Genomic DNA, 23,902 nt, shown 5'->3' with positions numbered 1-23,902 from the left:
GTTTGCAGTTACTCACATGTTGGCTCTCCAGGGCCTTTTATGAAACTACTACTATTCCCCTCTCTTAGAAGTCCATTCCTCTGAGGCATGTGCCACCTATCTAGCTACCCTATACTATTCCTCTTACCTGTCGTCTATCAGCCTCTTATTCGTTTATCTAAGGGTTTTAAACCAGATCTATCACCCCCCTGCCCTGCCACTTCTGCTATCATCCTGAACTCCGCCAAATTCCAACCCCCTCACCTCCCAGCTCCTTATTCTCCTATCAAGTCTTCTACATTCTTAGTCACCTGTTCACAATTTCATCCAGGAACTTATCATATCCTAAAATGCTTCAACTCTTAAATATCAGAATAAGACAATCCATAATTACTACCGACTGACCAACTTGTCTAAGGAATCCTATTCTCGGCTTTTATTAAGACTCTCAGTATACTGACATCTCTTCTCTTTCTCCTATTCACCCACCCCTATCCAGTTAGTCAAGTCTGAAGTGCACAGTTCATCATTTCAATCATTCTCTGGTCAATAACCTAAATTCTCTTTCTTCTCTATCTGTTCATTCCATGTCTAGTCAGACAAAATGCCAATCCAGCCAAATTCTCATTATTCTAGCCAATATTCTCTATTTTGTACAGATTCTGGCTAATAGGGCCTACTAAAGGAGAGGGAAAACACATTGTCAAGAGTTTTCGGTGATAACAAACTTCAACGAAGGCATCAATAATGTCCAGAAATTCTACTCTCTCTAGACATCTTTCCTTTTCTACTTTCTCCAAAATCTATTTGAACACTTTGCCTCTCCCCTCCAGCCACCACACACATCCTTTTTTCTTTCTCCCTTTCAGAGATAACTTCCTTTGTCACTTTATAAAAAGAAAGGATGGCGGGGGTGCAGAGGGGAGCAGTTTTGGTTCACAAACAACCTTATCTTCCATCCTCCCATTAAACTCACATTTTCACCCCCCTTTCCTCCCAGCCAAGAAATGCAGTGTCCCTTCTCCCAAGATCACTCTCCCTCTCTGGGCTTTGGATCCTATGCTTCCTCTCTTATGCAATCAAACTTTCCAGAACTCCTTATATCTCTCCAGCTGCCCCTTTTCTTCTCTCCTTCAAACATCTTTAACAAGTTGTGTACACCTGCCAAGCCCATTTCCCACTGAGTACACACTGCTCACTGTGTACTCACTGATATTCATTGTATTAGTGATTACCTGCACTTGCGTTATTGCTCAAACCGAGAATGAACCTCCTTTCACTAAGAAAATCTTTTGGATTTTAAACCAGATCTATCACCCCCCTGCCCTGCCACTTCTGCTATCATCCTGAACTCTGCCAAATTCCAACCCCCTCACCTCCCAGCTCCTTATTCTCCCATCAAGTCTTCTACATTCTTAGTCACTTTAGTAGAACTAAAGTTCTACTTTAAAACAAATCTATTTATTTGAAACTACAGTGTCTCTCTCAGAATTTGCATACTGCTAAATTTCCACACAGAATTTTTAGAAATTAGAGGTCAGCTTTCTTCAGTATTTATAAATGGCTTGGCCACCATTCTTACTAAAAAGAAAATTATTTAAACAGAGGCAAGAGGTAACACATAATTTGCTATTTGTCCAAGTTTATTTCCAACTTCAGGAGAAAACTCGTACAGTGACAGCCTGTTATTTTAAATATAAAGGTTTAAATATGATCAAATTAAGTTCATTCACATCAGAATACAGCAGCACTGTATGAAAAGATTACTTTAGGTGTTTCTCAGATCTTCTACTTAATAGTTCAAGTTATTCAGCTTCTTTGAAATATGCTTTACCTCCTCTAAAATGGGAATAAAGCCTGTCTTAGATAGTTGCGATTAAAGATCAACTGATATGAAGGGCTTAGCACAAAGTAACAACAGGCATCTTACCCTCTTCCCTTAAAAGAAGCTGATTTTAGGAATGACAACTATATTCTATATGACAAATACATTCAAGATCTAAATGAAGGTAGGTAACTCTTACCAACGCTATACTTGCAGCATTCTTTAATCCTCATTAATCACCTGTACTTTATCCAGTGAGTAGATGACAATCTCCTCTCAGGTCTCAAGTCCCTGGCCTACTTTAAGCTTTCAGGAATAGAACAATTCATTTCCCTTTCTAAAAACAATCTTCAGTTCTAAATCAAAGTTCCTAATTTCCTGACAGTAACAGCCCTCTAACTTATACAAATACTCAATACAGTTTTAAGCAAATTGAAAAAAAAATTGGCTACAAAGACAGGCATGCAAATTAAGAGCCTATGCCATAGTTATCTCAATATTTGGCAGGGTATGTAGACTGAATCCCAGCTGGCTAGCAAGGAAAGTGTGCCAAGTAGAAATACAAGTCTTTGAACACTTTATTCTAGAACCCAGATTAAAAACCTGTAGCAGAACACACAAAGATGGAAAATAGGAGTATCTGTATATAAAAGGCAAGAGAAGCTTTCTTTTACCCCTAATGCATAGTTCTGGATGCCAAACTTTATAATACTCCAAGATCTCTCAATAGGCCAAGTTTTTAGGTCCTGTTAAGTCATTTTAAGTTTCACACTTGTTTGAGATTTCACTGACTTTAATGAAAACTTCAGTTAAAGTATCTACAGATAAAGTTAAGATATCCTAAATCCGCTTTAAAATAATCCAGGAGACATAACAGTGTATACAACAGATGGAACAAGATTTGCCATATATTGACAACTGCTGAAACCAGAAAACAGGCACGTGAGGTTCTTTTAATGTTCTATTTTTGTGTGTCTAAAAGTTCCACACTAAAGTGTGTGTGTGTGTTTTAACTTAAGATTAGGGTGTTTTAGCAACTCAATCCTTCCCTGCAGTTCTCATTTAGTTTGTACTCTTGCATGGGCAGTAATCCTGACAGGTTCCCTTGCCCATCAAGCATTTGGAAAACAGCAACCACTATATTCTATCATGACCTCACTCTGGATTTCATCTTTAAATAAGCCACAATCTTAAAAAGCACTATCTGGTATAAAACATTTAAAACAAAGAATTTTAATAGTACCTAAAAGTTAACCATATACTACCCTATAAAGAGATCCACTTTAAAACTTAAGGCCAGGAAAAATGATAAGTCCTTTTCACTGATGTGTTATAATTCTGCAGCAAAAAATGGTATGAATGAGCAAGAATATCCCACTGCAAGGGTACTAAAGAACCTAACTTGTGCACTTTGAACAGAATGATCATCATGTTTCTCACAGGTTCTTAAATAAAATGCCTGTATATGACCTCCAAAGAATTTCTGAGACCTAGATGGCTACACAGCACTTTAATCTAAAGTCCAAAATTTCATCATTCTCAAAAGATCTCTAATTCAAAAAAAAGTTTTGGAAACACTTTAGATTTATATAGACCCCTTTTATCCAAACCTTAGATCTGAATCTCTAAACTTCAACTAAAATCAGAAGGCTTTCTGAATACTAGTAAAAGCAACAACAAACTGACAGACATAATGCAAAAAAAAAAAAAAAATCTAGGCACAGAAAGATGCCCAAATTTTAGAGGCAAAAAAGGAAGGTCATAAAGTTTGGAAGTATTCCCTGAACTTATTAACATAAACTTATAAAAAGTTCATCTTTTACATGTTAGGGATAGGGTAAGACCATCAGAATTCAAAGTCTCCCTCAAAGTTCCCTTCTTATCCTACAGCAAGCTACCAGGTGTGCTGTGGTCAAGGGAGAGGAGAAGGTAAATATTCACAATGCTACACCATCCCTTCCGACTAAGGCTGCCTTGTGAAGAAAGAAGAGCAAGATGTTCTTGAACATCTATTTTCTGTATTTTAGTATACACTTTCCCCTCACAAACCCCTTATAATAGACTTTGGATTTCCAGTCAGTCCACAGGCTCAACACCAGAACTACAATTTAGCTACATTAGACTGGCGAGCTAAAACCTCATTTTCACAGAAAGAGTTGTTTCCAGTTCTCACCGAACAACTTCAAATGGCAGTCTGGACACGTGTAGGTTTAACAACAGCAAGACTGTATAAGCAATTGCTGCCTTTGAATATCTCACTTCCGAGTTCCTGTTCCCCCATACCTAAACATTTATCCTATTGATACCCTCTGCCTGCCAGTGATGGCCCTTCTCTTTTCCAAACATAGTGCTTGAGAAATCTGTGTCCGTGTACCTTAATGCACTTCACCACTTCTCTATCCTCATCTTCCTTTTTCCAGCCCATCTGCCTCATACTGAGGACTGAAACACTAGATAACTGACATGGAATAGCATTTCCAGAGCCTAACACAGTGGAGGACACAGAGTAGGTGGTCAAAGTTTTGAAAAATCAATAAATGAATCTCATTCCAATTTTGCCACTACCCAAACTGGACTGTTACTTAACCTCTTTGAATCTCATCTATGAAGCTAAGAAAACTGAATTCAAGTTAATTTTGGCTCAATGGTTCTATGATTAGAAATCATTTTTAAGAGCTGATCTGGGAAACTGCTTTTCTGCTCATTTTTAATAAAAATTGAACCTAACCTTAAGTTATGAACAACAGCTCAGGAGAAATGTAGGCAAAGGAAAAGAAGAGCCAAATCAGAATTAACCAGGAGATCAAGGGAATGACAGTAACAGCTGGCTCATTCTCTCATCCAAGGGTGAGAAAGAATGAAAAATGTTCAGCATTTTTTTGTGGAACAATGCTAGGCAAAGTATTTGAGGTGCCTTATAGAAAGATGGTGTCTCACAGAAAGACCCCAAAGGACAAATTCCTCTCAAGAAAACTAGGTTACATCTTTTTAAAATGAGCACTATGTAACCTTTTATTATCACTGAACTTTCCCAAGAAGTCAAGAACTAAGGTTTGTTTTAGACAAAAGTGTAAGCCTTATTGCTCAGCCTTATACTGATAAAGTCCACAAGCTATCTCCCTTGCCATCTCCAATCTAAGCTCTACAGTCTTTTAATTAATTGCACTTTTTAAAATCATTTATTACTGTAAATCTCAAACCCTTTACAAAAACAAGTAAAATATATTGTTTTAGGGATAAACACTAGATGCCAGATCTACAAGCTAACATTTTAAAAATACAACTGGTTTTGTAGATGAAAATCTATTAATACAAATTACTACTGGCACCAAGCCCCCAACTAATTTCGATTTGCAGTCAAGTTCAATTCTACATTTCCACTTAATACCTCCTTAATCTTTCTAGTTTTGAAAGAAAATCTAACACCCCTAAACTTAAACCTTATTGTAAATGCCCATCTCATTTTCATTATCAGTAACCATCCAAATCCTCCACAGTAATAGAAGTGAGATACTGTGCAATCCTAACACAACAAAAAGAGATGTTTCTTAACGAGAACTGGAGTAAGGACAAATGAAAGATCATTCCCAAAATGTGCAGTCTGGAAATTCCCAAGTTAAGTAAAATTTCAACTCCTAATTGGTTTCTTGAATTTCTTAGATCTCTTCTACAAAAGTATCTTTGGTCCCCATTAATTATAAATGCAGAAAGAAAATTTAAGAGGTGTAATATTTCAGAATCTAAGTCAAAATTATTTGACTAAATTACACAAAACTCTCCTGGCTCAGAATAATCATTGTGAAGAAGGAAAAAAAGGAAAATCAAAACTTACCTGAAGTCATTAATTTAGCACAGCTACTTCTGCTTGCATCATCTTCTAAGACACGGTTTGTGCTCTTTTCTTTTCCAAGCAAAGAATCCTCCAAACGTAAGCATTTATCAGATACAACACTGTCTTCACCCATCACATGACTAATTTTACTATTAGCTTCAAGTACAGAAGTGACGTCTTCCAACTGAGCAGCTTCACTAGATTCTGTATAAGAGGAACCTTTAGCTAAATTCTTTGAAGAAACTGGCAGAGATTCATCATCACTATCAAATCCAAAAGGGTCTCCAGTATTTTCTTCTTCTACCTTAGGTTTCTTCGGAACTTCTTGGATATCTGGTTTGAAATTGGGCCTCTTCTGTCCTAATTTAGCCATAAATGTGGTTTCTCCCCACTTTGTGCTAAGGGTGGTCCGTTTGTTGGAAAAGACTTCATCAAACTTTGAACTTCCATTTCCTCCTTTCCTACTATATGTTTTCCCAAATCTGGATGTCATTTTGACACCTGTTTCATATTCTCTGTGGGAAAAAAAAAGTAAGAAAATATATAATCATCAAATATTTAACAAGCGTTAATACTGAATATAAAAATAAGAAAATAGGGATTCTCCCCATACAGCTTTTCCACATTCAAGATACAAATCTTTAAAAACAGTTAAATAAATAAGGGGAGGGAGTATACAGGCGCTCATCTTTTATCCTATATACTTATATCAATCTTTTTTATGAGTACATATTCGTAGGCTATTTTCAGAACAAGAAAGCCTAACAATATCGCTTTTTTTTAAAAAAAGTTTCAAATGAATCTACTTACTATCAATTTTACCATAAAAAGTAATCTCAATAGGCTAATTACCCTTAATATAAATTAAGCACAAAATGTTATTTTTCAGGATCTTAGAGATGTTAAATAATTGACTAAATATAGTTCTTTGAAATTTCAGAGCACTTACTCATATGAGGGCTGAAAAGTCAGAAAACTGGTGCTATTTTCTCACATATTAGACCTGCTACTTTTAATCCAACCTCAAAGATCCTGAGTTTTGGTCTATCTAACATAATATAAACTATGACTTGAAAAATATTCCGTTCTTGGTCATTTCCCTTAGTGCAAGAAACCATACTCATTCTTTCTCCCTTCCTTGTCCTCATAGTGCTGTGCTCATTTGCTGAACTACATTTTCTGAAGCTAGTGAACTCCAGCATATTACACTGACTGGTCCAGTGATCATTAAAAGAAAAAAAAAATGTGAATTTATGTTCCTCTGATTTAAGACAGGATAAAATGATTTATCTACATGCTAACTACTAGGACAAAAAAAATTTCAGGACAGTAAATAGGGTCAAACAAGGTACTTTTTAAACATTATCAGTCCTTATCCATTACTCACACTTTGACCTTCTAAAGTTTAAATATCAATAAATTAAATACAACCAGGAAAAAAAGTGAAAAATTGCCTAAGGGCTTGAAAAAAACTTCATACTCTTGAAATTTACAATACAACAATCAGAGTGATATTTTTACCTATATTTTTAATGTTTTTATCTATTAGTTTAAATGTTTCCCTTTATTAACTTAATCCTCCCAGTTTATAGGGAATCCCTATATATTCAGCAGAGGAATTTGCCCACTCATATTTTGCTCAGAAGCCAATTCTAATTGGACAAAATAATACTTAATTTAGTCATTATACCCATCTACTTTTAAGAGAAAACTGTTTCTAATTTGTCTGAAGACCTTTTAATATGTCAAAAAACTTTTTTCTGAAGGATATCTATTTCCCCTCTTACTGTAGATTTACACTAAAGAATCCTGTCTGTCTTGTTAAGCATAACCTAAAGAAACTAAGTGTATTTGGCAGCTACAAAAAACACAAAATAAGTCATTTCTTTCCATTCCTCCTTGAACGTGCAGCCCTAATCTACAGACCTACATTTACATCTACACCAACAAAGCTAAAATGTTTTGGATACACTAGCATGGTAATTACCTAAAAATGCTGACTAAAGGCTAAACCAAAAACCTAGACTTGGACTACTTTAGGTCCACACCAAAAAAACTCATGGTAAAAATGGTCCTAGAACTATAAGCATTCACTGTGACAAGCTGAAAGTCTGCCAATGAATACCTGATAGCAAGGAGTTAATTATTTTAACTGATAAAGTATGCTTTTTTTTTTTCTAAGAACCTATGCCTTAGACAAATATATATTGAAATTCTGATGCAATAATGTCAGTGATTATCCAACTTTAAGGTGTGTGGAATGGAAAGTGCAGAGACGAGAAAAATTTGGTTAAGAGTAACTGTTGAGTCTGAAAGATGAATACACGGGAGTTCATTATATAATATCCCCTTTGCTGGTCTTTATACAGTTTTCCATGTCCTTTTTATTTTTTAAGTCACCAGAGAGACAATTGTAATGGCATTATCTAAGTAAGACTAGAGTGTAAAGTATGTAGAAATTCAAAAATAAGTGTGTAGACGTATCTGACATTATTATTTCAAGTATATTCAAGTTAAGAACACAGGCTATCTTGCTCAGGCTTCAAACTCCAAAGATTACCTTACCAAAAAGGAAAGAATGATTCACAACTAAGTCTTTTGGTTGTTGGGCCTTTGCCTCAGCCCAAAGCTTGTCGAATTTTCGGGGAAGGGCGCTGGAATAAAGAAGTCCTCACACTTAACCCCCAATCAAATCCAGAGTCTTTCAGATCTCCACGGGCTTAGGGGCTTCCCTGCAGGAATGAAAGCCGGAAAGGCCAAACCTCACCACCCAGAAATCCTCACCTGCGGGCGGTGGTGCGCTAGGAGGTGGCGGGGACAAGCGGCCCCCCTCCCCCTGGTAGCTCACGCAACTTTTCTCCTCCCCACCCCCACCTCCCAGGAAAGGGATGTTGCTTCCGACGCCCCGGAAGCCTCTGCCACCGAATCCCCAGGGTAGTGGAAGGCCTCAGCGGCGGCCAGGGGCAGAGGAAAGACAGCAAAAGATTTCGGCCTGAAACCAATACACTTGACCGCGCCTGGGGAGGGAAGTAAATCAGCCGTCGCCCAGAAAGAACTCAGAATAAAGGGGAAAAGAGGAAAAAGAGTTCTTCAGACCGTTCCGCTGCCCAACTTCCTCAGAGACCGGGTGGGTGAGACAGAGGACTTCCACCACCCCCTCCCAGACCCCTGCCTCCTCCACCCTCGGCAAGCTCCGGGCCTAGGCAGCCGCTCGAGACCTCACTTACCCTCGGCGCCTGGCGGGTGCTTTAGCCTCGGGCCGCCTCCGCCTCTCCCGCTCCCAACGGCCCACGGGCGGGCGCCGGAGCCCCGCGCGGGAGAACGGGGCCGGCTGGTGAGCGAAGAGAGGCAAGGGGCTCCGCCACCGTCAGAACCCGCGACTCCGCTCTCTGTAAATAGGAAACCCGGTGGAGGGGGGGAGGAGTGGCGGCACCGCAACTTCCCTCCCCGCCTCGAGCGCCGCCGGCCGGGCCCGGGCCTAGGCCTCCCTGGCTGTCGCCGCCGCTGGAGCTGGGACCGGAGCCCGCTACGTGCCCCCGATGGGCCGCCGTCGCCTCCTGCGCCGCCGCTTCCGTCGGTGAATGGTCAGCGCTAGAGTTTGAACAGGGCCCTGAACCATCTCAACGCCATTTGCGCTCCCGGCCCCCACCTCCTTCCTCCAACAGCCGCTCGCTCCGTCACTCCGCTTCCCACAGGCCCCGCGCGGCCGCCCGACCCCGCAGCCAATCGCGCGGCTGCTTACTCAAACCGCCGCGCAGGCGCCGCGCCCCGCATGCTCCGGCGCCCGCCATTGGTCCGGCCGTGGGGCCCGACGGGAGTTGTAGTCCCGGTCCGAGAGGTCTAGGTGCTGAGAGCCCGGCGCGGGAGCGGGCAGCGGGCGGAGCGGTTGTGGCTGGCCTGGCTGGCCTCGCCTCGCGAGCGAGCCAGTTTCCAGCTCCTAGCCTCGCCGGGAGACGCAGGTGCCGCGGGGGAGGACTGGGGGCTCAGTGCAGGCAGCTGTGTCAATCGTTTCCCCTCCAGGGACTCGTCGGTGTCTCGGGACGGTGGGTTGTGCAGCTGCGCCGGGCCTGCTGGAGTCGCCGCCTGGGAGCAGAGAGACCGGGAGCTCGCGGCTCGGAGCGGCTCTTGACCCAGACTGGCTGGTGCTGACCCGGCGCAGTTAATGACGGCGGGAACTGGGAGGCCCGAGTAGCAGGGCACCCGATCAATGACCGCACCCCAAAGTGATGTCGGTCTGGCTTTTTAATGAGCTTCTAGGATCCCCTCGATTCTTACGTTCGTCGTTCTTTTCTCCCTCAGTCTGTCCCGAAGCCATTAAAAGTGACCTCTGAGAATATTGGATTGTATTAAGGAATTATCCAACCTTGTTGGATGTGATGACGGTAATGTGGTTAGATTAAGGAGAGAAGGTGCGGGGAATGGCAAAATACTAAAAGTTTTGACAGATAAAATGATCAAGTGTCTGGGAAAATAACTCCTACAAACACCGATGGAGGGAAAATAAAACAAGCCAGCGGGGTGTTTTTCATTGCTGATGCTGTGTTATTCATGAGCGTATTCCAATTTCTCTGCTTGTATATCTGAAATTTTTCATAATAAAAAATTTTATGAACCAGTGATTTGTCTCTGGGGAAGGCAAGGAGGTAGATGATGGGAAGAAAGAAAATTTTTCTCTATACAACATTTTGTGCTGTTCGAAGTTTTTTCCTTGTCAATGTATTACCTATTCAGAAAATAGTAAAGTCTTGTGATGGTGTTCTAAGACTACGGTGGGAAGACAGCCTTTGGAAAAAGAGTAACACAATTGGTTTCCTCCTAAGAGAGTTTCATGATTATTTGGGCTCCGATGGCCCTGCTGTTGGGTGAGGGGGGTGAATGATGGTCCACTTGGGAAATTGGAAAACTGCTAATTGTTTTCAGTGAAAAACCCACCTCTTCTTCCACAAAAGTTAATTTGCTTTGAGTGCACCCAGAAATTACCAAACTGCTTCAATATATTTGCAAAATCCAGACAGACAAAAAATAGTTTAGACATCCTTGTAGCCCTTCCCAACAGAAATTTACGGTTGATTTTAGCTTGACTGAGCTGTTTTACTTTTGCACAACTGGTTGCAAAATTTACATTCTGACATTTACAGTTTCTGAAACACATCAATACTTGATTGTTCAAAACCAACTCTTAAATAGCTTTATTCTAATGGAGGTTATAACAGGTTTGTGTGTTCCACAGCATGTGACTTTTATTTGGGTCAGTTTTGTCTTTTTAAAAAAATTGGCATAAGCATCTTGTTTTATCAGTTGGTTTGAAGCCTCCCAGCAGAGGTGCAAACTGCACTTACTATAATTATTTAGATGACATGGTGGTGGGTGCTAATTAAGGGGTAATTATCATCAGAGGCAAAGGCTAAGATCAAAAAGCTGAAAGTGGTGGTGAGACAATTGCAGGATCTTTCTGTAAAAGAGTACTGTGAACCCTCTGGGACCAAACGATGCCCTCACACAGCTCATTACACCCTGGCCTCGCTGGCGCTTGGCACTTAGCTGGGTCAGTGACTTTGCATGAACCTTAAGTGGGAAAGTAAAATTTTTAAAGAAATAGCTAGTCTGTGAAACTCCTTTTGAGAACTTTTGGTGCGGTAGGCATGTTAAATAATGGAACTCAATGTTAAATTCTTGCTATTTTAAAGAATGATCCCCAGCAGCATAATCAGAACCTGGAAGTTTGTTGGGAAAAGCAAGAATCTCTGAAAAGCAGAATCCTTTAACAAGATTCCCCCAGGTGACTGGTCCACAGATTAAAGGTTAACATGTTAGTTGCTCAGTCACGTCTGACTCTGCTACCCCATGGGCTGTAGCCCTCCAGGCTCCTCTGTCCATGGTATTTTCCAGCCAAGAATACTGGAGTGGGTAGCCATTCCCTTCTCCAGGAGGTCTTCCCGACCCAGGGATCAAACCTGGCTCTCCTGCATTGTAGGCAGATTCTTTACCATCAGAACCACCAGGGAAGCCCCAAAGGTTAATAAGTATTGTTTTAAAGTATATCCATAGCATTTGACGACACTCTAATTTCTTTTTGTTAGGAGGGGGGAGAACATTAAGAACATACTATGCATTAGATATAATACCAGTCTCTTGAAGTCTTTTACATCTATACGTGTCATCCCTATTCTACAAGCGAGGTAATGGAGATGTGGGCATTTGCTCAAGGTATTGTAACTAATGAGGGAATCAAACTTTTTCTTAGGCATTCAATTCACATTACTTACAGACCTTCTTAAATCTGATACTGCTGAAGCCCAGCTGAAGAATTGATGCTTTTGAACTGTTGTGCTGGAGAAGACTCTTGAGAGTCCCTTGGACGGCAAAGAGATCAAACCAGTCAATCCTAAAAAAAATCAACCCTGAATATTTGTTGGAAGGACTGATGCTAAACCTTCAATACTTTGGCCACGTGATGTGAAGAGCCAACTCATTGGAAAACACTGATTCTGGGAAAGGTTGAGGGCAGGAGGAGAAGGGGGCGACAGAGGATGAGATGGTAGGATGACATCACTGACTCAATGGACCCTGAGTTTGAGCAAACTCCAAGAGATAGTGAAGGACAGAAAAGCCTGGCGTGCTGCAGTTCATGGGGTTGCAAAGAGCTGGACATGACTTCAGTTCAGTTCAGTTGCTCAGTCGTGTCCAACTCTGTGCCCCCATGGACCACAGCAGACCAGGCTTCCCTGTCCATCACCAACTCCCAGAGCCTACTCAAACTTGTGTCCATTGCGTCAGTGATGCCATCCAACCATCTCATCCTCTGTCATCCCCTTCTCCTCCCACCTTCACCCCATGGACTGTAGACCACCAAGCTCCTCTATCCATGGGATTCTCCTGGCAACAATACTGGAGTGTGTTGCCATGCCCTTCTCTGGGGGATCTTTCCAACCCAGGGATCAAATGCAGGTCTCCTGCATTGCAGGCAGATTCTTTACCATATGAGCCACCAGAGAAGCTCTTCTGGACAAGACTTAGCGAATGAATAACAGATCTGGTACGTGATTTGAAAAAATTGTATGTGTGTGCATTGAGTCTGTAGAAGTTTGCTATATGGATACTGAAAAGAGCCGTGCTAGCGCTCTCCACCCTCATATGACCCACACTAAAGACAGGTGGAGAGTTTGCTCACTCCAAGGCCCCTCCTGGGGGCAGGTCAGACTCTGGATGTGCAGGCTGGACCACCACTTTACCCGTTCCCTCCCTGGTTCCACTGAGGCAAACAAACTTGGCCATGGCCTGGAGTTCCGTGCCAAAGAGAGTGAACTGGACTGCAGTGTGGATAACACAAGGACAAGCAGCTTTTTGTTTTATTTTTTAATTTTATTGCGTTTGGTTTCTTAGTTCCCTCAGCTTAGCCTCCTGCCCATCCCCATCCCCTGGGTCGGTTCTCTTCACTTCATCTGAATCTGCTCACATACACACCCAGTAGGTGTTTTTCTCTTTGCTATTATGCTTCTGTGCAAAGCTCTTAGATGTCTGCTTTTTGTTTTCCATTAAATCTCATACATACCCCAGAAACAAATGGACTTGAGCTAAGTGTGTACCCTTTGATGCTGCAGGCTGGCCTTTGTGCCGCCTCTAGTGGAGGACAGCATCCCTGCTACCTTGAGTTCCACTCAGATGGACTCTAGCTGAAAAGAGAAACATCCCACAAAGAAAAGTAATAGAAGAATCCATTCTGCCACTGTTGTGCCTTTGCTTCAGCCCTGGCATAGGAACTGTCCAAACTGGAGTTGCTAAATAGAGCTGTGCAGTCTTTTTCTGATAATGTGTAGTAAAATTTATTGCAATTTATATAATTCAATTCAAAGAACTACACACATTGGCTGGAGGAAATTTTTCCTTTTCACAGAATGTGGAATAAAATTATCTTAACAAATCATACACTTAACATAGTGGTTGTGACACACCTGTGTCACAAGCTGTGGGGTTAACCCTGCCTTTATCACTGATCCTCCCCAACACTTCTCTCTGTTCTGTGAATACTGGGCTGATAGGCCTATTCAACTAATCTCCCCCTGACCAGCCTATTTTTAAATTGTGACACACCTATTCTCAAATGTTCCCCATTTCCCCTTTATTTTTCTTTGGGGCATTTATCTCCTCATCCAACATATCACATGTTTTGTATATTTATTTTCTCTATGAGAGCATGGATCTTTGCTGAGTAAATAGCCCCATTTCTTTCTTTTGTGTAAGATTATATCCTGAAAGGAAAGTGACTTGAAACTAACTAGTTTCATATAAACTGTGACTCTCTTAGTTGTTGACTGAGTTTTCCCAAGGGGAAGGGGGCTGCTTTCTGGAGCTACCTTTTGTTCTTGCTTTGGATAGGTTTTCATTTTGAGAATTGAGATGATGAATAGAACTATAATCCCAATTACCTTGTTTTCTGGGATAATTGGAGTATGTTCTCGGGAGGTGGTGACATCCTTTGGGGAATAAACTGCTGTCTAGGTAATTGAAAGACAAAGCAAGGGAAATTCTTTGGGGACAGGCTGCCTGATGAGGATTGGTATCCAGCCATCTCTCAAGGACTGGCTATTTGACCCTTGTCTAGAAACAGCCCTCTTCTCCCCGAATGCTCTATGATACCCCTCCCCTCAAAAAAAAGCCTCCTGGTGCTTTCCATCATCAAAACTAAAATCACAAATCCTTACCATGGCCTGTAAGGCCTTGCATGATCTGGCCCCTGAGTACTCTTATCCCTTCCCACTTTGCCAAGCCTGCCTCTGTCTACAACTAGAACCTGCCAAACCAGCTCCTGCCTCAGGGTCTTCGTGCAGCTCTTCCCTCCACTGGTCCTGGAGATAAGCACAGGACTCACTCCCTCGCCTCTGCCTCTCTCAGGTCTTGGCTCCGGGGTCTCCTCAGAAGGGCCTACCCTGTCCTACGGTTCAACTTTGTACTGCTTGGTTTAAACCCCTCCCCCTGCCATCCCCGACTCCATATCCTTTGCCTTGTGTCTTTCTCCGTAGAGTTCATGTTTGTTTTACATATTAACTTGTTTATTCACTTCCTTCCACTAGAATATAAACTCTATGAGGATAGGGATTGTTGACTTTTGTTCAACAATTATTGTAGTTGAACAATAATACCTCACACAGGGAAAGCATGCCGAAAATATTTGTGGACTAAATACCTCATAAATTATGTTGAAGTCTTCTATGCCTTCACTTGTTATTTTATGTACTTGACCTATCAATAATTGCAAAAGTTACTTTGAAACCTCTCATGGTAAGAGGAATTTTGTCAAGGTTTTTCTAGAATTCTACTTTTGTTTTTATATTTTGAGGATATTTTATTGGGCACAGACAAGTTCAGCATTGTTATAACTTCCTGGTGGTGGTGAAAGCTTCAAGTAATATGGGAGATGAATACCCAAAATCGCCTGAATTTTCCATCCCTCCCTATACACATACCTCTCGCGCAATGTGACTTTGCAGCTCCTCCCAGAATCTGGGCTGGCCTTGTAACTTGCCTCTGCCAAAAGAATGTGGCAGAAGTGATAAACAGTTCTGAGCCCGAGCCTTCAGAAACCTTGAATGCTTCCACATTTTCTCTTGGATCCCTGCCTCCACCATGAGAACAGGCCTGGGCTAGCCTGCTACCGGATGAGAAGACATATGGAAAAGAGCTGAGGTCATCCTACACCAGTCGACAGCCAGCAGATCCCGAACAGGCAAGCCCAGTCAGAATCAGCATAGCCACCCACCTGACCTGCAGCTGCTCACAGTTGCATATGTGAGCCCACCTAGGACCAGACAAACTGCCCAGCTGGCTTACAGACTCATGAGCAATAATAACTAGTTATTATATTAAGCCTGTGAATTTTGAAGTGGTTTGTTATACAGTTTTATTGTGTCAATAGATAACTGATGGTTAATGCCTCCTCATTTCAGTCTCAGCCCTGGAAGAGCTTTCCCGACTACCCTGGCAATCCGACTCTGCTCCCCAGTCTCTGGATGGTACGCACTCAGTCTCTCGGTCGTGTTCAACTCTTTGCGACCCTACAGACTATAGCTTGCAAGGCTCCTCTGTCCATTATATTTCCAGGCAAGAATCCAGCAGTGGGGTGCCATTTCCTCCTCCAGGGTCTTCCCAATCCAGGGATGGAACCAGTCTTTTAATGCTCCTGCATTGGTGGGCAGATTCTTTACTACTAGTGCCACCGGGGAAGCCCCAGTATAATAGAGGTGTGTTATTTTCTCAATGACACTTGCTGCTCTCCAGAATTTGTTGACTTCTTTACTATCTGTTTCCTGCATTAGACTGTCAATGGTGTGATGTCAGAGACCTTGTCCACTCTATTTCTCTGCTCCGTCCTCAGCACCCTAGCACAGTTCTTCACTGTCCAGCTGTGTGTCCACTGGACACTGGAAAGATGGCCAGTCCAACCCGAGATGTGCTGGAAATATAAAACACTGGGTTTTGGAGGCTTAGTACAAAAAAAGTATAGAAAATATCTCAATTTTTATATCGATAAAATGCTGAAATGAAAAGATTTTAAATATGCTGTGTTAGGTAGAATTTGTTATTAAAGTTAATTTAATTTCCTTTTTACCTTTTTAAATGTAGCTATTAGGAAAAGTCAATTTGTGCCTTGCACTGTATTTCTTTTGGACAGATAGAATCTATAGAAGTTGCTATAAAAGTTCAGTATTTATTGAAGAAAAATGTAAAAAAATATATATTTATGAAAAGAAATGAGCTATCAAGCAACAGAAAGACATGGAAGAACCTTAAATACATATTACAAAGAGAAAGAAGCCAGTTTGAAAAGTCGGTATACCACTTAACTCCAACTAGGTGACATTCTGGAAAAGCAAGATGAGTTGAGATAGAGTGATTGCCAAGAGATTTACAGGGAGGGAGGAGGAGTAATAAATGAGTGAAGCAAGAGATTTTTTCAGGTTAGCGAAAAGGATTCTATATGATACTGTAATGGTGTGTACATGATATTATGCACATGTCAAAACCCATAGAACCATAAGACACGGGAACACTAACGTACACTTGAGACTTTAGTTAACAATGTATCAATATTGGTTCATTAACTGTAACAAACACACCATGCTAACGCAAGACAATAATGAACTGGGGGTGGAAAGAGAGGTATATGGGAATTCTCTGTATTATATGCTCAATTTTTCTGTGAACCTAAAACTGTTCTAAAAAAAAAAAAACTATTAAAAAAAAATGAATTCACACACAGCCACCAGAGTGATAATTTGTAAAACATAAATGGAATAAACCACTTACCTCTTTTCACAAACTTTTGGTGGCTCCCCACGGTCTACCCGAAGTGAGTTCACATCCATTGGTATTTGCAACGACATTGACTGCGCCTCCCACTCTGCTTCCTCTTCTACCTGTATCGCTACTCAAGGCTCTCAAGCCTTCACTGCAAAACTCATTCAGTCCCCTCTGCTTGAAGTCTTTCTTCCTCTCCATTTGTGAGACCCTATCATGAATCATACACTGTCTCATATAAGTCAATCATTCTCTATTTCATGTTTCCATACTTCTCAATTAAAAGTAGATTCAGAAACCAGGCATGTGGAGTTTGTCCAGTTTCGAAGTTTTGTACCTCTTTCTAGCAAGTTTGGAAAATGGGCATGATGGGTGTATGTATTAATCTTGGAAGTGTTGAAAAAGAATTCTGATAGCCACAGGTGGACTCGAGATTAATATCTTTAAAATGGGAACAGTGGAAGCAGAACAAGGCTATTGGATGTCAGTGAAGATCTGCTTGGGCTCACCTCCTAGGCAGGAGGTGGTGGGATACCCTGTTGGGAGCCGGATCCATCCCAATACAGTGAGGTGGTGTTCGCTGAGCGTCTGGCTACAGTGACAGGAGACAGGCCTTTGGGTTGTCACCTGCTCTGAAAGTCAAATCTGCCTCTGACTGCTGCTCACCCAAGCTAGGATGCCAGGGTGATTGGGTTTCATGTATTTCACTTGCAGGGCAGATGATAGCATAGTAGTGACATTACCATCTCTACTATCATACAGTAGAACCTCAGGAGAGTGTGTTGGAGAAGGAAATGGCGACCCACTCCAGTACTCTTGCTTGGAAAATCCCATGGGCGGAGGAAGGCCTGGTAGGCTATACAGTCCATGGGGTCTCGAAGACTCAGACACGACTAAGTGACTTCACTTTCACTTTTCATTTTCACACATTGGAGAAGGAGATGGCAACCCACTCCAGTGTTCTTGCCTGGAGAATCCCAGGGACAGGAGAGCCTGGTGGGCTGCCATCTATGGGGTCTCACAGAGTCGGACACGACTGAAGCGACTTAGCAGCAGCTTAGCAGAGTGTGTGAGAAAACAAGTGAGCAGGTTTTCAGGTGCAGAGTTTACAATGCAGATTTCCCTACCTCTCCTTTTCCGGGATTTTGGTTCTGTTATCCAACCAATATACTGATGGGAAACTTAATGATTTGCCCAAGGTCACGCAGCTACTTAGATGTCTTTCTCCAAATGTCACAGGCATGAAGCATGTACTATCCTGAGCCCTTAATATCAGGCCACGAAGATGAATACCATTCCTTTGCTGTCATTTTAAGCCAGAGGTCCAGGCCTACCTGGAGAAGTAAGAATCTGGTTGAGATTTTGGAGGTGTTTAGAGTAAGAGGCCAGGTTGAAGTCAGGAAAGGACTAGTCCTTGAAAGAAGATAGAATCCCAGGGACGGGGGAGCCTGGTGGGCTGCCATCTACGGGATCACACAGAGTCGGACACGACTGAAGTGACTTAGCAGCAGCAGCAGGAGACCCTAGGAGATATGTATCTGTGAACCCTGAGGGTCAAGGGGCAGACAGGTGTCTATAAGATTAGGCTTATTCACTAGTTTGGGGCCGCAGTGCCTAATGTTAACCAGGTGATATACAGCCTCTTCCCACCTTGTCCACTGGGTCCTCTGACAGCATCCAAATGCTATTGCTGGGACAGAGAGTGGGCTCCTCTGTTCTATACCATTCTTCTTCCCTTCCCTGTGTCCCTCAGCTGGCCAGGGAATCCACAGCTTGAGGCAGAAGAAATGCAGGAATTGGGGTTTCTAAGAAATGCTTATGAATAACCTGGACCGGGATTTCTTCTGGTGACAAACTCCAACTCTTGTGTGGGAGCCCTCCTACTCCCTATTTACCCTAACCTGGCTGGCCCATAGTTTGGGCAGCTCTGAGAGGCTGGGCTGAGCGGCCTCTCCCAGGAGAGTGGGAGGTAATTCTTTCTTTTGTGTCACTTGCTTCATTATGTATGAGTGTTGCTGGCTCCCATAGTTGAAAAACGGATCATTCCTCTGGTGGGTTTTCCCAGCTTGAGGGAAAAGCAAAGCCTTTGAAAGACCAGGTAGCGCTTGCTTTGGAGGACTTAATCGATTAAAGAATGTTGAAGTTAGGGAATTGTGGGGGCCTGGCAGCGTTCTAGGCCCACAGTAGCGCCCCGGTGACCTCTACAGCCCCTCTCCAGCACACACAAGCCCCTGGCCCTTGGAGTCATACCTGCCCAATTGGAGGCCCCATTTCCTATGCGCCTGCCCCAATTTGCTCTCACCTGGAGAGGACGAGTGGGAGTAAGTGATGTACCCGTTCTGGAAAGAAGTGCGTCGATGACTTGAGTCACCGCATCACAAATTAATCCATGAGAAGAGCTATGAACAGTGACTGGCAGAGTGTCGGTGCTCCCCGAGTGTTCGCGGGTACCGTCATCATCGCTAGCAGCTGGGCTGAGCAAAGAATCCAATTTGATCTTACTTTGGCAATAACCCGATAACTATCGAATGTGAAGAGGGAGACACAGGCCAAGACTTTTAAAAAGCACCGGTTGTGACAACCCTCTGTGTCCTCCCGGTGCAGAGCCGGACTTTTTAGGCTCAGGCCTACGGGCCAAAGACACACACCCTCGCGGTGATCGGGTGTTACCCGACGACAGCGGGAATTCCAGCGGCCGCTCGGCGGCAGAGCCTCGGGAGCCGTTCCTGCCTGGCAACGCGTGGGCGGGGCCTAGGCTTGGCTCCGCCCCAGCACGGCCCCGCCCCGCCCTCTACCTGTGGCCTGGATTCCTCCCAGCGCCGCTGGGGCCCTCAGCCTGAAGGGTGCAAGTAAGGGTCTGTAGATTGGGAAAACGTCTCTCTCCTGGAATCGGTGCACAAAGGAGTCTTTCTAAAGCGACTGAAGAGGCTGTGTGATAATCTACCGGCGTTTGTCCTCGTACACCTGCCTCTCTCTGGAACCAACAAATGTTTATCCGGTTCCCACCCAAGTCAAATGCCGGTTTGTTTATTAAGCCCAGAGGCTTCAGCCTTCTTTTAAGGAAACTGATCCAGTCCTACAGGGAAGCTTCAAAACATTAACATTTCAAATGAATGCGCTCCGGAGTTGTGGGGGAGGGATGAGGAGTGGGGGCGGGATTCCTCGGGCAGCTTCTCTCCCGGGGCTCCGCTTCGCCAGGGACAAGGCCTGGTATTTACAAGACAGAAGGCACCGCTTGGGCCGCCTTTGTTGTGCAGATGACCTTGCGGGCACTTCCTGGACTGATTGATGGCCCAGTGAGTACGCGGGGCCACTCGGCAGTGGCCCGGGGAGCGAATGAGGGGTGATAAACCAAGGTGGGTCCTTGGGCTCCAGTGGGCCTTTCGCTCTAGCACACCGGCTCTGCTGACCCACGCGCTGCTCTGGAGCCGCTGGGGACCGACTAGCAGCGGCAGGATTGGCCCCTGCACCCCCACCTGGGCTTTGATCTCCTTATCTGAGGCTTTTGAGTCCAAAAGGGCTTAGCAACGACGGGCATTGTGCCAGCTCGGATGAAGTGAACACCCCGCCTCCGTGCCTACCGCCCGCAGCGTCCTATCAAGGTGCAGCCTGTGAGGCTCAAGATGGAAGTGTGGGAGCGAACTCGCGGTCTGCAGCAGGTCCTAGGAGTCAAAAGGCAACGCGCTGCGCCCGTCTAGGAATCCGCCACGCTACCGGGGTCTCTACACGTTTGGCTGCTGTCCCCTTTCTCCCAGACTCACAGCTGCAATGCTTTCTCAGTCCTCCCGAGACTGACACAAAAAAATCTGAGGCCTTTGGCCCGTGATCCCTTCTCAGTCCCCAAAACCCTTCGGTGACCCCGACTGCATTCCACAAACTTGTATTGGCAATTATAATTAGCTGTGTGCCCTTTGGGTTTCCCCAGGCCTTGACTTCCCTTGAGACCAGGTATCCCCTGGATAATGAATCCGGGTCTACTGTACTCACCTTAAGCTGTGCCCCTCATTCTCTGAAATCAGGGAGATACCTCCAAGAGGACCCCCGGATTGTAGAAGAGTAATCAATTGTCAGTTTCAGTCAAATGGAAAGGATAATACCAGTTCCCTTTCCCCCTCCAGGAAGGGTTTTAGGAGGCCCCAGTGAGTTAGGGGCCACTCGACTTGAGGCCAGGTTGATAAACTGTAAGTTCCCATCCCAGGCAGCTTGAGTTTTAGCTTGCTCTGCCCAGAAGCAGCAGTGAGCCTCAACGTTTGAGAAAAGGATATATGCTCTGTTAACTGTGTTCTGGAAAATGCACATGATCTCTCAGCTTTGCACCCAGTTTCAGGGTTCAGACCACGGAACATGTTGGGGCCCACGTGTAAGAATCTCATTCCAAAACCTTCCCAGACACCGCTTCCTTATTTATTCCCTTTCTGCTGTCAAGATGGCACACTTGTTATTCCCTAGCATGCACCTGGGCTGTCTAGCTTCAGCATCTTTTGTTAGCAGTGAGCTGCCCACAGGAAAGCCACCCCTTGCAACTTTCCCACCCCTCCCACCCTCCATCACAGCCAGGGGTCATCACCTCATAACTGCTACACAACTGCTTGAACCTTCTGACCTAGAGCCAGCTGCCTCCTAGCCCTTCTCTTCATTGGGTTTGCCTCCCCATGACCAGCACACACCTGGAACCAGGCCTTTACGTTGCTCTTTTTTTGTCCCCTCTCGTCTCACCTGAGACCAGAGCTGAATGGAGGATTGCTTTGATAGCTTCACCTTCAGAGGTAATCTCCCAAATGCTGCTTTTGGTGGAGATGTCACCAAGGATGGTTCAGAAGTCTCCAAAAAACACAGAAAATAATGTCAGACACTTGGCAGGACTCTTCTGCCTAGGACAAGTAGAGGGTTGGAGAAGTGCTTTGGGACTTCCCAAACTGAGGGCTCTGCTAATATTCTGTGGGCTTCTCAGGCTCAGTGGAGTGGGACCATCTGCAGGATGCTGACGGAGGACTGGTGTGTGTCAGGCAGCAAGCTGGTTTGGGTTGAAAGTGAAAGTCACTCAGTTGTGTCTGACTCTTTATGACCCCATGGACTACACAGTCCATGGAGTTCTCCAGGCCAGAATACTGGAGTGGGAAGCCATTCCCTTCTCCAGGGGATCTTCCCAACCCAGGGATCGAACCCAGGTCTCTTGCATTGTGGGCAGATTCTTTACCAGCTGTGCTAGCAGGGAAGCCCAGAAGCATGGGGTCTAAATGATGACGGCCATTGAGTCTGCACTCAAGAGGCACACCATGAGCTGCTCTCAAGGCTTGAAATTTCTGCCAACTTCACCCCACTATATTAATTTCTCCTTTTGTGCACCTTTACTTTCCTCTCTTTGGTCACTTACTACTGTCAAGTGTTAGTTTTATCAATGCCAACCTGAGCCAGGCTGCTGCTCACCTGAAAGGAGGTCACCAAACAGATGATGATCAGCATGACATCCAACCCAACTCTCAAAGGATGCCTGGAAAGGGATTCCAAGGTTGACCCTAGAACTCAGAGTTTTTTAAAAATTTAATTTGGGGTTTTGTTTTATTGGAGCAGGTTATAAAAATTACACCTGGTTCTCAGCTCTCGGTTTCAAATACTATTCTCCAATAAAAGGAATCAGAGTCCCTTGGAGAAATAACTAATTCTAGGACTGTGGCAACAAATGTATTAATACAAGAAAAGTCTGGATCATCTTGTAGCACCAGAAAGTAAGAAAGTGCTGGAAAACAAAGCTCCACAATTCTGGAGTGTCAAGGGGACATAGAAGCCAATTGATAGAGCTCCCATTGACTAAAGCTGGAGCAATTTGAACAGTAAAAGTAGTACTGAATGATAACCCATATAATTTCCATGACTCCATGCCGATATATGTGATTGATAAGTGGGAAAGAAAAATCTCCTATGCAGAACTCTGAATAACACATGGTGCTGATGTGAATTAGCTAAATCTTGACTTTTTTTTTTGCATAAAAGGCTGTTCCCGGGTTTTATGTTGTAATCTGACCTGGGGACATACTGGGTCTGATCGCTATAGTTCAGTAGTTCTCAGTCTTGACTGCAAGTTAGATGCTCTGGGAATTGTTAAAACCCAAAGTAAATTGAACCCCAGAAAATTAAATCAAAATTTCTGGACATGAAAGCCAGAAACAGTGTTTTCTAAGACTCTCCAGGTGATTACAGCCTTCCCTGGTGACTCAGACAGTAAAGAATCCACCTTCAATGCAGGAGACCTGGGTTCGATCCCTGAGTTGAGAAAATTGCCAGGCTACCTCCAGGTTGCCCTCCTGAAGGAGAGCATGGCAACCCACTCCTGGATTTGTGCCTGGAGAATCCCCACAGACAGAGGAGCCTGGCAGGCTGCAGTCCATGGGGTTGCAAAGAGTCAGACAAGATTGAGCGACTAAGCACGGCACTGGTGATTCCACTGTGTAGCCAAGATTGAGAATCATAGTTCTCAGAGTAAGTCTAGATACAGCACCAGATGGGGCTCACCTCCTCTTGCAGGTAAGTCACTTCAGAGTCTCTAAGGGGTCTTCAAGCAAAGTCACTCCTCAGACAAACAAGGGGGAGTGTGGTTAGAAGTAGAGTGAGCCACATTTCACTTTTAAGAATCCTCATCACTGCCTTGACTTTCAGCATAGAAACAGTGATTTTATGATTTTAACTGATCATGTAATTTATCAAACTACCACTCAAACTTTGGGTCTGACTTTTGGCTACCTCAGCCATGTGGCTACAAAAGGTGAGAGATTTTTTTAAGCACAATTCTGGGTTATATGATTTCATTTCAGAAAGAATTCTCAGTCACTTTGAGCAAGTGGTTTTCCTCCTGTATTCTCTGAATGGAAGGAATCCTTTTCCCTGATGTCATTTTTGGTATTTTTTAACATTCATTTATTTATTTGGCTACACCGGGTCTTCGTTGTGGCACGTGGGATCTTGGATCTTCCTTG

General features: G+C 43.7%; 1 protein-coding gene across 2 annotated transcripts in view; it reads right to left on the bottom strand.

The window, feature by feature from the left end:
* WAPL (WAPL cohesin release factor) overlaps positions 1-6,129 on the bottom strand; it is a 73,457-nt gene extending 67,328 nt beyond the window's left edge. For both annotated transcript variants that reach the window (XM_068981788.1, XM_068981789.1), the window contains exon 1: positions 5,637-6,129. In XM_068981788.1, coding sequence (XP_068837889.1) covers positions 5,637-6,129 — 493 coding nt within the window. The remainder of the gene's footprint in view (positions 1-5,636) is intronic.
* Positions 6,130-23,902: the final 17,773 nt, after the last annotated feature.

This window comes from Capricornis sumatraensis, chromosome 10, assembly GCF_032405125.1.
Source record: "Capricornis sumatraensis isolate serow.1 chromosome 10, serow.2, whole genome shotgun sequence".
Taxonomy (NCBI): domain Eukaryota; kingdom Metazoa; phylum Chordata; class Mammalia; order Artiodactyla; family Bovidae; genus Capricornis; species Capricornis sumatraensis.
The sequence above is the reverse complement of the archived record's forward strand: the minus strand, read 5'-3'. Positions and strand labels throughout refer to the sequence as shown.